Raw genomic sequence first — 13,380 nt, 5'->3', positions numbered from 1 at the left:
GTTACTCTTCCTTAGTTACAATTCTGGGTTTAAATACTTTCTCTGCTATTTACAATCTGGGTAACCACCCTTGGCAATTCATTTAATCTTTTTGGGCTTTAGGTTTCTCATCTATGAAATGATGAGCTTATATGTAGGCTTGTAAATCAGTAGGGCAGTAGGTTAATACTAGCAGTATTATTTCATCTTTCTCTTGAAAATGTTGTTATTAAATTAACACTATATATGTCTACATCCTAACATATTTATCATTGAAACCATTATTTTTACATCCATAAAATAGTGTTAGAATATTCTTCTACATAGTAGATGAAATTACCTTGCTTAGAATTCCTGCAAATCTTCCAGTCAGTTGTTTTGTTTTTTTAAAATGCTCTTTCTTGGAAGAATAATAAAAGTTCTACCACCACAATCAGCTCCAATCATTAAACTAAATGATCATCTAAAGAAGCTTCTGACAGAAATATCTCATTATTTAAAGTGAGATTATTAGAACCTAGACATATGTAGATCAAAATTAGTCACTAGTAAAGCATTTTTATTATTTACAATCATGGTCACCAATCAGCTTAACTAGTCAAGAATACAGTAGAAAAGTCTCTTTCTTCCCTCTAGAAGAGTAGATTAGATGGTCTTTGAGGTCTCTCCCACCTCTTAGTTTACACATTTTTTGACTATGTGGTCCCTTCACTTTCTTCTGCCTTTTGCCAGAAGGCAGACATATTTGCAAATGAATTTGTCAAAACTTAATGGGGGATGAGATGATTGAGGAATTAATATTGTGGAAAAAAATTGTGAATATGAGGGGCAAAGATAAAAGACAGACTTTGCTGATCTGGATTATTGGCACATAAAATCAAACATTGCCTCTCATCTCTTCTATGGCCATTAACTTTTTGTCTGCTTTTTTCAACTAGACAAAAAACAACGAGTTTTCTTTACTGAGTCATCCTTATCCAGCTGTTGTCCATTTGATGTGAAGAGTCAAAGTGACACAAAGAAAGGTCAAAATCTCCCTCTGACTATAATCCATTGCCAATTCTGTTGTCTACTCATGAAAGGAGGATAAGTGGTGGTAATGGCCACAACTTTAGAGATTGAATGTTTCCTCCTCCTTATCAGTTTCCCTTCAACTTAAAATGATGAGATCATGAAGACCACAGCTCCCTGGGATCAAAAATCAAGCAAAACATCTGTCTTTCCTTTGCTGGATTTTTTTTTCTTCTTTTTCACTTCATCAAAAGTGGATGCCTTGAGATCCTAGAACATTATCCTAATTTCCTACTTGTTTAATTTCCTGATTGACGAGGAAAGGAATGAGTCCAATTAGTGATCAAACCAAAGTTGGATAACTTGCCAGGAAAATGTGGGGGGCATTTATGCTCAGACATAGGTTGACTTAGATACTGTTTGGGATTCCTTCAAATTCTTATCTTGCAATTTTGAGCAAAAGATTGCTCAATAGCAGGCTCTAGCCTTGCTATTTACTATTTTTATGGCATGAGACAAGTCATTTAAACTTTTAGTTCTTTAATTTCCTTATCTGTAAAATGAGTGAGTTAGACAACATAAGAAAGATAAATTTCTGTTCCTAGAAAGATCTTAGCCTGCTGACTGGGGAGTCCTTCCATAAGGTTATGCATTTACAAATATGATCCTGATTACAACTGTAAAACTTGTAGAATTATAGAATTTCCCACTTTTAAAAGAGGCTCTCAAAATCCATTTAACCCAACCTCCTCTCTTGTGCAGAAATCCTGTTTGCATCAACTTTTGCAGTAACAAGGAGATTAGAACCTTTTTTAAATAATACACTCCAATCCTAGAGTGTTTAAATTGCTTGTAATATATTCTTTCTTATACTTTCTTATACTGAGCTGAAATCTTCCACCCTGCTTTTTGGTACCAAACAAAACAAAACAAATCTAGACTCTTCCAATTATGTCTCTCCTATGATTCCATTTTACAGGCTAAACAATCTGTTTTGTTAACTTATCCATATGACAGGGATTTTAGTCCTCTCATCATCATCCTTGTAATCCCCCTTTTGATTTGCTCCTTGTTTCCAACTCCCTCCTGAAATGTGGCACATGATAAGTTGGTGAAATTTTTCTTTGACTCTTGTAGGTAGTTTCCTCATGCTAGGAGAGAAAAACACCAGATAAATGTGTATTTACCGAGGCATTGATGATTTAAAATAAGATATTTACCAGGGGAATTTGTTATTTCAAGAAGACCCCAGATAGATCCCCTCTTTGCATTGCCACATTTTAGAAAAGATTTTGATAACTTAGCTAGCTTTCAGACAAAAAGCAAACAAGATTGTAAAGAACTTTTAATCATTCCTATCTTGGAACTTGGAAGAAGGTGCATGTAATTGGTGGCACCTGAACTGGACCCTTGAAAGAAGAAAAAGGGATTTCAATAGGAAGGCATAGAGAAAGAAAGGGAGTCCATTACAGCCTTGTGAAAAAGCTTGAGTTTAGAACTGAATGGGAAGGCAGTATGGGAAAGCTGAAATGGGGGAAGACACTTGAATAGTTAGTTTTAAAAAAGATTAAGCAAAGGAATAATGTGAAATAAGATTGCAAACTACCCCCTTTAAGTATTTCCCCCCATATATATACATGTAGTGTAGCAGTGCATAGCCCTATTTCCAGGTTTTATGGAGGATAGAAGATACAATTCTTGTCCACAAGGGGTTTACAACCTAATTAGTAAACAACGGTGTCATAGCATTGGATTTGAAATCAGAGGACCTAGGTTCAAATTCTCTAGCCCTGCTATTTACTACTTTGATGACATGAGAGAAGTCCTTTAAACTTTTCGTTCTTCAATTTCCTTATCTGTAAAATGAGTGGGTTAGACGACATGAATATCTAAGGTCCTTTTAGTATGGCCAACTGGAAAAAGTTTTGGATTAGGAAACAGAGGATAAGTGTTCATATCCTGTCTCTGCCACTTACTATTTTTTGATGTAATTTTGTGTGAAAATTTCTTGTTTTCTGGTAAGAATGAAAAATTAACACCATCTCCCCCATGATCCAGGGGATCCAGATGTGAGAATTAAGTGCTGACTACCAACACCAGAGAGAGAAGGTAGAAATAAAGAATAGAGGGGTCCAGAGCTCAGATCTGAAATCCCCCTTCCTAAAAGAATAAGGGGATAATCTACTAGAATGGCAAACCAAATATCTAGATGCTGTGCTTACCGAGGCCCCACAGAAGAGTACAGGCTTCAGAAAAGGGAGAGAGTCAAAAGCTCAGAAAATCTTTCCCAACTCAAAAATACCAAAATAATTATCTCAGAGGCCCAAAGAAATTCTGATTTTTAAAGTAGTCTGTGAGAGCCTTTAGGAAGCTCAGGAATTGTTCACTCCTCCAGCTTCCCCTGCCTGTTGCCCTTGTTCCTAGGCTTGCCTCCCAATGTTCCTCTAGTTCATCCTTCACTTAGTCCTTCATTCTACTTCCTAGCCCTTAATCCTCATCACAAATACTTTCAGTAGTTTTTCAAAGTCATACCTTCAATACAGTATGGTCACAGAAAGAATCTGATTGTGCAAGGGACAGGTGGAGGGAGAAAGAGGGGAGGAAGGGAAGAGAAGGAACCCGGAGAAGTGAGGAAAGAAGAAAAAGTAAAAGCTATATTCCTCCCTACTTCCCTTTACAAACACAGATTAAATATGTTTGGGGGTAGGGTGGGAGGCCAGATACTAAGTATGTCTGTACTTATTTATCTTTCTAGATATCTATCTGCTTACCTATCTGTTGTATGTGCATTGGGTCTGTCTTCATGTATTTCTGCTTTTAAGTGTGCACGTTTGTCTCTGTGTGTCTTTGGTTCCTATATGTATTCAGAGTGCTTTCTCTCTCCCAGTCCCCTCCCTCTCTCTCTTTCTCCTTTCCTCCTCCTCCCCTCTCTTCCTTCTCACGAGCTTCCTCACATTTTCTCCTCCCTCCATATTTATTCTGGGTCTGGGTGTGTTTCCTCATGTCTGCACAGAAGGGCTGGCTCCCTATCGCTGTAGTTAATCCCGCAGCTGGGGTTGACTAGCTCATAGTGACCTCACCTGTCCGTACTCGGCAATGTTCTCCCGTTTTTCCCTATGCAGTTGCCTATCCTGAAGCAAGCCTCCGGGTGTGAGGAGCAGGCTAGAGGAATCAGGGAAGGAAGAGGGCCTGGCCCCTATTCGGTGTAAGGGCAAGCAGCCAGAGATCTGGGTCGCTATTGGAGCAGTTTAGTTCGGCCCGGAGCTGTATAGGAGGATGTGAGGATGGGAAGGGATTCAAGGTGTCTCCTTTCTCATAAGTCATATAGTCAAGATCAGCAATTACTTCCTCCTATCCCAATTAGGTTTTCATTTCTGATGGCGAGAGCTGGAAGGAAGCAATGATCCAGAGAATGATAGAATTGTAAAAAGCTTGGAAGAGATCATCTTTCCAATCACCCAGTCTTATACACTAGTAAACTGAGGCCCAAGAGAGAAAGTTACTTTTCCGCCCCCAGGTAGGATAACAAAGCTGGGGCAGAGAGAACAAGTTCTCTTCATCCCCGGGGTCTCTATGGGAGACTGGGGAGGCTTTCCTATAAGAGTTGGGGGTGAGAAAAGGGCAGGTGGGGAAGTGTAGACTTTGTGGAGTTGGAAGGCCCGGGACCCTTGGAGAAGGAAACACTGGGCACTAGGCGCAGAGGATGCGCTGTCCTGAGTCTGCTGAGAAGAATGGGAGCTGGCTGAGAAGAGTCTACCCAGCAGCCGGGCCTTCGATCCCAAGGCAGGGATTATCTCACATTGTTTCACTGATGGTAATGAATCTCCCTTCAAAAATGAAACACTGAAATTAAAAAAAGAAAAAGAAAAAGAAAACCCGGGGAGAGCGTAGACTAATTTTTCCTATTCAGGTCTCCTTTATTCGTTTACCACCTTCTACTCTGCCCGGCAGCAACTAGTGACTCCCTGATACCCTAAATAAATAAACTATAACCCACCAAAAATACAAGCAAGAAAGGAAAATGCGCCTTCTGTTCACCTTCCCAACTTGAGATGCAGCTGTTGGAGTCACAGCTGGGTCCCATCTGCTGAGTGTGCGTTAGTGCAATAGAAGACCCAGGAGAGGACAGAGGAGAAGTTGGACTCGCGGACCTCCTGCAGAGGCTGGCTGGAGATGCGTTTGTGGAGGGAGAGGGAAGTTAGAGGGGGAGATGGAAGCAGACAATGATGGACCCCCTCCCCCACACACAGTCGGGAGGGTGGGAGTGAGAGAAGGGCTGAGGCAGGAACACTTTCTGGCGCGGAGCCTCTGGTACTCTCGTGTCGCGGGGAGGAGGATGTACTCGTAGTCACCTCGGACCCCTGGGGCAAGGCCTAGGGCTTCTGTCTGGGCACTCAGACTGAGGGAGAACTTGAGGAGGGGGATCTCCCATCACGCTCCCACAGGCATTCTCCCACAAAGTGCTACTCGGGAATCCGTGCAGACAGAGCCCGCCTGAGTCTTCCTGGGGTCCCGAGTGAGGAAGGCGGCTGCTGCGCTAAGGCCAGCTAGAAGTGTGGGGAGCTGTCCAGGGTTCCCGTCTGTCTCTCTCCGTTCCTTCCTATTCTCTCTGGCTGGCTCTGCTTATTGGGTGGGGCGAGGAGAGAGAGCCAGGCGGGCGGCGTGCCTGAGCAGCGCGCCGCAGCCAATAGAAGAGGCTGCTGGGACGAGTTGGGGTGGGGGCTGGGGTGAGCTTGCGGGCTCGGAGCAGGTTGAGAGCGCACTCTTGCTCCGCGCTCCGCCCGAGCGCACTGGCTGTGGACGAGGGGAGCGCTCAGCCCGGTTCCCGGGCAGGTAGTGAGGGGCGCGCAGCCTGGCGCGGACATAGCAAGTAAGGAGGGTGTTCCGCCGGCGCACCAGCAGACAGGGAGCGCAGCTCAGGTTGGTGCCTCTGAACATTGTAAGGGGAGCTCCGAGCCGTGCACCTGCAGGCAGGGACGGGGAACCGCGCGATGCACCGGCGGGCAGGGAGAGGGGCGCTCAGCTCGGTGCACGGGCGGTAACGAGGACCCTCGGCCCCGTGCACCGCAGACGGTGAGGAGAGTGCTGAGCCTCGTGCAGCGGCAGACTGTAAGGGGCGGGGAAGCTCAGCTTTATACACTCGCAGACAATGAGGGGGGGCCCTCGGCACCGTGCACACGCAGACGGTAAGGAGAGTGCTCCTCTCGGTGCACATGCAGACGGTCCAGGGGGCCCTCAGCCTAGTGTAAGGACGCAGTGCGAAGGTGCTCAGCCTGGCACACAGCGGGCTGTGAAGGGTCCTTTCCCCAGTTGCACAGCCAAACCGTGAGGGGGGAGGGGCGGTTTTCCGGGCTTAGGGACCAGCAGTTAGTGGGGGAGGGGAAGAAGCATGCAGCTCCTGGTGTACCATCACTCTCGCCAGCCCTGCTCGGGCCACTTCGAGTGCCCGTCACTCTGAGGTACCCCTCCCCCCCTCCTATCTCGCCCTAGATTGCTGAGCCTTCCTGACCCTCTTTGGCCCACCTCTGCCAGAGGCTGCGGAGCCAGACGAGGCGGGGCTGCGGACACCAAGTGGCGGGAGGCGGAGCTGGAGTCTCAGCCCGAGGCAGCCGGAGAGGGTACAGCATCACAGACACCGCGCTCCGGAGACACCTGTTGCCACCACCCTCCACCCCATTTGGCCCGCGTGCTGCGGACGCGCTCGAGCCCTAGAGGTGTGTAGATCCTGCTCTTTCGAGGCCGGGCCCCCCCTCGACCCGGTGGTTCTGGGGGTGCATGAGGCGGCGCTCTTCCAGCCTGTCATGGAACGTGCCCTGCCTGACGGGGCCCTCAATGTGTCTTGGGGGCCGAGCACCGGAGAGGCGACAGCCCCCGGCTTCTCCGCCGCCTGGACCGTGGTCCTGGCTGTGCTGATGGCGCTGCTGATCGTGGCCACCGTGGTGGGCAACGCGCTGGTCATGCTGGCCTTCGTGGTGGACTCCAGCCTTCGCACACAGAACAACTTCTTCCTGCTCAATTTGGCCATCTCCGATTTCCTAGTAGGTAAAGTACAGCCACCCTGGGGGAGGGAGAGGGGCGAGTGACCCAGGGCTGGCGACCTCCCGGAGGGAAGGGGTCTTCAAGTTGAGGCTGCTGTAGGAAGGATGGGAGACGCCGGCGCGGTGGTTTGGACCCCGGTGCAAGAAGTTTGGGAGCGCATTGAAATGGGTGCCTCCCGGGAGAGATGCCAGCTGTAGGACCCTTGGGAGCCAGGGACAGAGGGCAACAGGGAAAGGGGCACAGCAGTAGTTAGAGTCTAAGGCAAGAGTCATCCTGGAGTCCCCTGCGCTGTCTTCTGCACCGCCTGGGCGAAATTCTCCAGCAAAAGGAGCAGCCCGGGGGGCTCTGGGAATCTGGGGCAGAAAGGCCTGCATGGAAGATATTGGCGGGGAATCTCCGTGCTGGTCCCACTTCTTTCCTGGTGGAAGAAAAGGCAAGAAAACTTAGAGAAATCTAGGAACCAGAAACGATATCCTTATGGGAGGGGGGCAACTTGGTGCCCCTCGGCTCTGGCAAGGAGAGGAACTGGAACAGTGCCATTGTGCTTCATCCCCTGCACATGGGTCCAACTCCCCAGGATCTCTTCCATTTCTTGGGATATAGAATATGTGAGTGTGCTTGTCCCTGGGAAAAACATCACCAGCCTTTGCTTCCGAATGGGGGTGGGGAAACGGGGAAGAGAAAACAGATAGATGCTTCTCTTCTTATCCTTCCGCTTCTCTGAGGCAACCAGGCATTTGGGGTGGGGGTGTCTAGGTGCCACACAAACATCCCTCTGCTCCTACAGATCGGGGAGGGGAGGCTTTCAGCAAGGAAGGGGTTGGGAGGGGATGCAAAGTTGTATAATGTTTGACATTTATATAGGCTTAGAAAGGGAATCATCATTTGATCCTCACAATTCTGGGAGCAGGTAGCACACATTTTTATCTTCATATTATCTGAAAATGGTAAAGATGAAGTGACTTGTCCAAAGTCACTCAGCTGGCAAGTGAATGAGCAGCAATTATAACTTAGGTCTCTGGACTCCAAATACAGTGGCGTCTCCACAGCCATTAGCCAAAGCTTTTATGTCTCTATCCCAGACAAGGAACCTAGTTTAAAAAAAAAATTATCCACCTATTCTAGAATAACAGAAGGAGGACACTATTCTTGCTGGTTGGTCTGATTGGGTAAGAAGGGGAAGTAGGGGTAGAGGCAAGTCTCAGAAGAGAAGAGGAAACTTTCCAAAGTAATGTAAGTGGAGAGGGGGAATGCTCTAGGAAGCATAGAGAAGGAGGTGGGGGTGGGGAGGAAGGCATGGAGGTGCCTCTCCTCGGAATGGTGAGAAAGAAATGTTGGTGACTGGCTGACAGAGAGACGGATCTCCTCCCCCTGCTGTTCATGGAGACAATGGGTTTGGGGAGAAACTCCAGCTGGTGTGGGAGTCTGAGAAGACTGAGTTTGTTGCTCCTACTGGCTGGAAGGGAGGAGTTTACATGGATGAATGACAGGTGGGAGGGACAGAGCTTTTCTGATGAGAACCCCCCCTTGCAGGAGAGGACCAGAAGCATCAAACCGGCCAACACCTGGTGTGGTCTCTAGGATGCCACAGCCATAAGTATCACCTATTGCCATGGGACAAAAGCTACAGGAAAGGGGCCAGGCTAAATGCCATCCGTGAGGGAGGGGCTTATAGATTCTCAGGATTCACCTAGAATGGAGAATTTTTCCTATGGATACAGCAAGAGGTGATCAATTTGTCCTCTAAGGCAGAAACTACTTCAGCTCTTCAAGGTCTGAAGCCTCAGCCCCTCCCCCAGCAGAGCGCAACAGCCATTTATCAGACAATCTGGGCCCCTAGTTTGTTCTATGATTTGGAATTTCCTTTCTGACTTGTTTAGTGATAAATGCCTGACTCAAGCTTTGTTCTCCTGAACATTCTGCGGTTAAGTCCTGAATTCAGAAGCCTTTCCAGAGACCTTAGTGAAAAAATGAAAAGGAGAATATTAGTTACCAAGCGGAAGAAATCCTGGAAACTTTGTGACTGCCTGACCCTCCAGAGTAGCATGGTTAAAATTCACATTTTTAGAGCATTTTAAGATTTGCAAAGCATTTCCTCCTGCAACTCGGTGAAATATGGAATAATTCCTCACTTTACAGCAGAAAACTCTAGTTAAGAAAGGTTAAATCACTGGCCCATGGTTCTATAAGCTATGTATTGTATCTAAGTTTCAAAACTAAGCATTCTGACTCCAGTGTTCATAGCTCTTTTGAGAAGAACACCTTCATGTCTTTGCAATCGCCTCTTGTCTGCTGTCTTCCTTTCCCCTCAATCCTCTCTGATCCTTAGACCTTTTTCAAACTTCTATATTGTTTCCTTCCAGGAGCCTTTTGCATCCCCTTGTATGTACCCTATGTGCTGACTGGAAAGTGGACTTTTGGGAGGAGCTTCTGCAAGTTGTGGCTGGTGGTTGACTATCTGCTCTGCACTTCTTCGGTCTTCAACATTGTATTAATCAGTTATGATCGGTTTCTCTCTGTTACCAGGGCGGTGAGTTTCTAGGCTCAAACTTTCATAAGGGAGAAGTGGGAAGCTGCCTTATCATACCACTTCTAAGATAGTGCTAAGAGAAAACTTAGGCAAACATCTGCCTTATCATGACCCAAGCAACCCCTATAGTTCAAGAGCCTACGGAAAGAATCTGTGCTAAAAAACAGAAAGAACATGGATTCTGGAGTGATTACCTATGCTAAAATCCCATCTTTGATGACCTTACTTGTATGACCTTAGTCATGTCATCTTCTTGGGGTAGAGCCTCTATTTCTTCATCTGTAAAGTGAGGGACTAAATAGCTAATTTCTGGTAGCCCTCACAATCCTAAACCCATGTTCCTATAATGCTTTGCAATTAGAGGAGAACCACGTTTTTTTGAACTTTGAACTTTGGGATGAGGGGGACAAATATTGATGCCCCTGAAGTTTAGGATCCAATTCAATTCAACATTTATTTATTGTTTTATTGTTTAATCACATTGTGACTGGTACTCCTCTCCTATCCAATTTCAAATATCACCTTCTCTGTGACCTTTCATATTTCACATAGCACTTTGCTTGTGTCTCTTTTGGTCTTTTTTGTATTGTGGTTCCCTGTGTTTAATGTGCTACTTTCTTCACTAGACTTAAAGTTCTGTGAAGGGAAGAACCTCATTTCCTAAACTTTGTATTTTCCCCAGAGCTGTGATCATAGCTTATTGAACTAAGTAGACGAAGCCTCTAGTTTCCTCTCCCCTAGGCTGGGACTGGATGATTTCAAAGTAAATTTGGTAAAGTGGTGGTATAAAAAAGACAGGAAAATATGAGTCAAAAGAACTAATTCTAGTCCAGACTCTGTCACTGTATGACCTTATGAAATCCTCTTCCTCTTTTGATCTCAGCTGCCCCAATTATTGAATGAGTTTTGACTAAAGTCCCTTTTAGTTCTGATATCCTATGGTTTTCATTCTTTTAAAACAAACAAACAAAAAAGGAACCAGCCTAGTTTTTTGTTTGTTTGTTTTTTGTTTTGTTTTTTTTTTGTTTTGTTTTTTTTTTGTTTTGTTTTGTTTTGTTTTGTTTTGAGGCTGGGGTTAAGTGACTTGCCCAGGGTCACACAGCTAGGAAGTGTTAAGTGTCTGAGACCAGATTTGAACTCGGGTCCTCCTGAATTCAGGGCTGATGCTCTATCCACTGCGCCACCTAGCTGCCCCTAGCCTTGTTTTTAAGTGATAATCCAGGGGGCAGCTAGGTGGCTCAGTGGATAGAGCACCAGCCCTAAAGTCAGGAGGACCTAAGTGCAAATCTAGCCTCAGACACTTAATTCTTCTTAGCTGTGTGACCTTGGGCAAGTCACTTAATCCCAATTGCCTCAGGAAAAAAATAAAACAAAAAAAAAACAAAAAAGTAAATGTAAGAGTGATAACCCAGGAGAGATGGATTTTTTTCTCCTCAGGTTGCTTATCGTGCTCAGCAAGGCAACACCAGGCGGGCAGTGCAGAAGATGGTGTTGGTGTGGGTACTGGCCTTCCTTCTCTATGGACCTGCCATCTTGAGCTGGGAGTATCTCTCTGGTGGAAGCATCATCCCAGAGGGTGAATGTTATGCTGAGTTTTTCTACAACTGGTACTTCCTCATCACAGCCTCCACACTGGAGTTCTTCACACCCTTCCTCAGCGTGACCTTCTTCAACTTGAGCATCTATTTGAACATCCAGAAACGAACCCGGGATCGGCTAGATGTGGGCCGGGAGGAGCCTGGGAGGCTCTTCAATCATGAGTCAGAGACAAATCCCAAGTTCTCCCTGAAGTGCTGGGAGTGGGAGCAGAAGATGCCCCGGGAGACCTTGAACCTTCACAAGTATGAGGCACACCCTTCAGACAAGCCAGATGGTGCCCGGGACTCACCCACATCCAGTTCCAACAGTTCCACCCATGCTTCTGAAAAGCCAAGGTCTTTGAAAAGGAGCTATAAGCCCTCGGCATCCACCTCATCCCTGGAGAAAAGGATGAAGATGATGTCCCAGAGCATCACCCAACGCTTTCGGCTCTCCAGGGACAAGAAAGTGGCCAAGTCTTTGGCAGTGATTGTGAGCATCTTTGGTTTATGCTGGGCCCCCTACACCCTCCTAATGATCATTCGGGCTGCCTGCCATGGCCGCTGCATTCCTGATTACTGGTATGAGACATCCTTCTGGCTGCTCTGGGTCAACTCTGCAGTAAACCCCATCCTTTATCCCCTGTGCCATTACAGTTTCCGCAGAGCCTTCATGAAACTTCTCTGCCCCAAGAAATTAAAAATCCAGCCCCATAATTCCCTGGAGCATGGCTGGAAGTGATTCCAAGCTGGGGGAAAGGTGGGGGAAAAATAGGGAGTGGTAATGCTGCCAGCACTGAAGTAATGGGTCCCTAATTGAGGGACCTATTTGTAGCTGGTTAGCCCTTGCAGAGGTCGGGAGAGATGAACTACTTTCTTATGGAGAATGGGCAGCCTGCCTTTATGGTTCCTTCAGCAGCTCTTCAGTGCTGCATCCCTCAAGTCTCTGTGGGATGGCGTGGCTTTTTTTTTGCATGCCCCATTTTGGTCCATCAAAGGTTGCCCTTTGAGTCTGGTGCCAGCCATAAAGGCTTCACACTGTCAGGAGCTGGCCCGTGGGTTCTTATAGTCTGAGCTTAAAACAGCTGCTCCCAGGAGCACAAATAAGAGATGGAGATGGCTGGGGTTATTCTAGTGCAGAAACTCTGGATCTCGTTGGTGTTATTAAGCTGTCTCTCTCTTTTTAAGGTTTATCAGGTTGGGTTTTTTTTAAGTACTGTGTGTGTGTGTGTGTGTATATATGTGTGTGTGTGTGTGTGTGTGTTTTTGTGATCAAACGTTCTGCCTTCCCTTAGACTTCTCTGACTTTTTTCCCTTCAGCCAGTCAGCCCCTGCTGAGCTGGTCTTACTCTTTCTATATGCTGCCACCATAGGCACTAGCTTTAGCCCAGCTTCATAAACCTCCTCCCTCTTGCTCTCTCCACTGGGAAATTCTTAAGAAAGCAGGTCATGACAAGTGACCTAAAAGAAACCTCAGTCTATTGCTTCTGCTGTATTTTTCATTCTGGATATTTTAGGAAAAAGAAAAAAAAAATATATGTGAAATTCAACCTTCTTTCACTAATGAAGGATAACAAAAAAAAAAAAAAAATCAAAGGAACTCAGTGCTCATGAAGCCTGCTGGATTGGCAGCCATGGACTCCCACGTCCTCTTTTCTCTGTGCTGTTGACATTGTCTGAGCTGTGGCAGCTTTGAGCTACTTCTATCCCGTTCCACCAATGAACCGCAGACCTATTCTAGAGAAAGTAGACACTCTAAGAGCAATAAGACATTCTAGAGGACTAGAGAGTCTCAGAGATGGACTGATTTGAGGAATGTTCTGTCTCCATAGGCTGCTCAACTATTGGTTCTTACTCTACAGCCCAATGGAAGCAATGGTGCTGTATTTATTGTGTTCTGGGCACTAGGGCTGATAGAAGTAATGGAACTAGTGACATCAGTCCATCTCACTGAGGCCACTGGATGGCCCTGACTTCTTTTCACAATTCAATCCATGTTAAGATGGGAGATAGGAGTGAATTTGAAATGTGGGTATTTATGATGATTTAACTATACTGGGCTTCAGTGAGACTGAGCACCATTCAATCCATCAACAAATGCTGACAATGGAGGAGGTGAAGATGTGTAGACAGCATCCCTGCGCTCAAAGAATTGCAGTCCGGAAAAACTTGCAGTCTAGGGAGAAAAGGCATGAAATATCAACACATCCTCTAGAGATAATGAAGGGCACAGGAGAAAATTGC

The 13,380-nt window shown here is 46.2% G+C and overlaps 1 protein-coding gene across 1 annotated transcript; it reads left to right on the top strand.

Moving 5' to 3' along the window:
- The first annotated feature begins 5,747 nt into the window (after positions 1–5,747).
- On the top strand, positions 5,748–12,670 carry HRH3 (histamine receptor H3). Its single transcript, XM_074288764.1, has 4 exons — positions 5,748–5,910; positions 6,481–7,032; positions 9,393–9,559; positions 10,997–12,670. Exons 2-4 carry the CDS (start codon positions 6,792–6,794, stop codon positions 11,876–11,878), a joined length of 1,290 nt encoding a protein of 429 aa, XP_074144865.1. The 5' UTR covers positions 5,748–5,910; positions 6,481–6,791; the 3' UTR covers positions 11,879–12,670.
- The last annotated feature ends 710 nt before the right edge of the window (positions 12,671–13,380 follow it).

The sequence above is a fragment of the Sminthopsis crassicaudata genome, chromosome 2, assembly GCF_048593235.1.
Source record: "Sminthopsis crassicaudata isolate SCR6 chromosome 2, ASM4859323v1, whole genome shotgun sequence".
Classification (NCBI taxonomy): domain Eukaryota; kingdom Metazoa; phylum Chordata; class Mammalia; order Dasyuromorphia; family Dasyuridae; genus Sminthopsis; species Sminthopsis crassicaudata.
The sequence above is the reverse complement of the archived record's forward strand: the minus strand, read 5'-3'. Positions and strand labels throughout refer to the sequence as shown.

What these genes read in the sequence shown, in the direction of transcription:
- HRH3 (XM_074288764.1), top strand. Translation starts at nt 6,792, where the DNA reads ATGGAACGTGCCCTGCCTGACGGGGCCCTCAATGTGTCTTGGGGGCCG. An exon ending in CATCTCCGATTTCCTAGTAG is followed by an intron (nt 7,033 to 9,392) that starts GTAAAGTACAGC and finishes GTTTCCTTCCAG; the next exon opens with GAGCCTTTTGCATCCCCTTG. An exon ending in TTCTCTCTGTTACCAGGGCG is followed by an intron (nt 9,560 to 10,996) that starts GTGAGTTTCTAG and finishes TTTTCTCCTCAG; the next exon opens with GTTGCTTATCGTGCTCAGCA.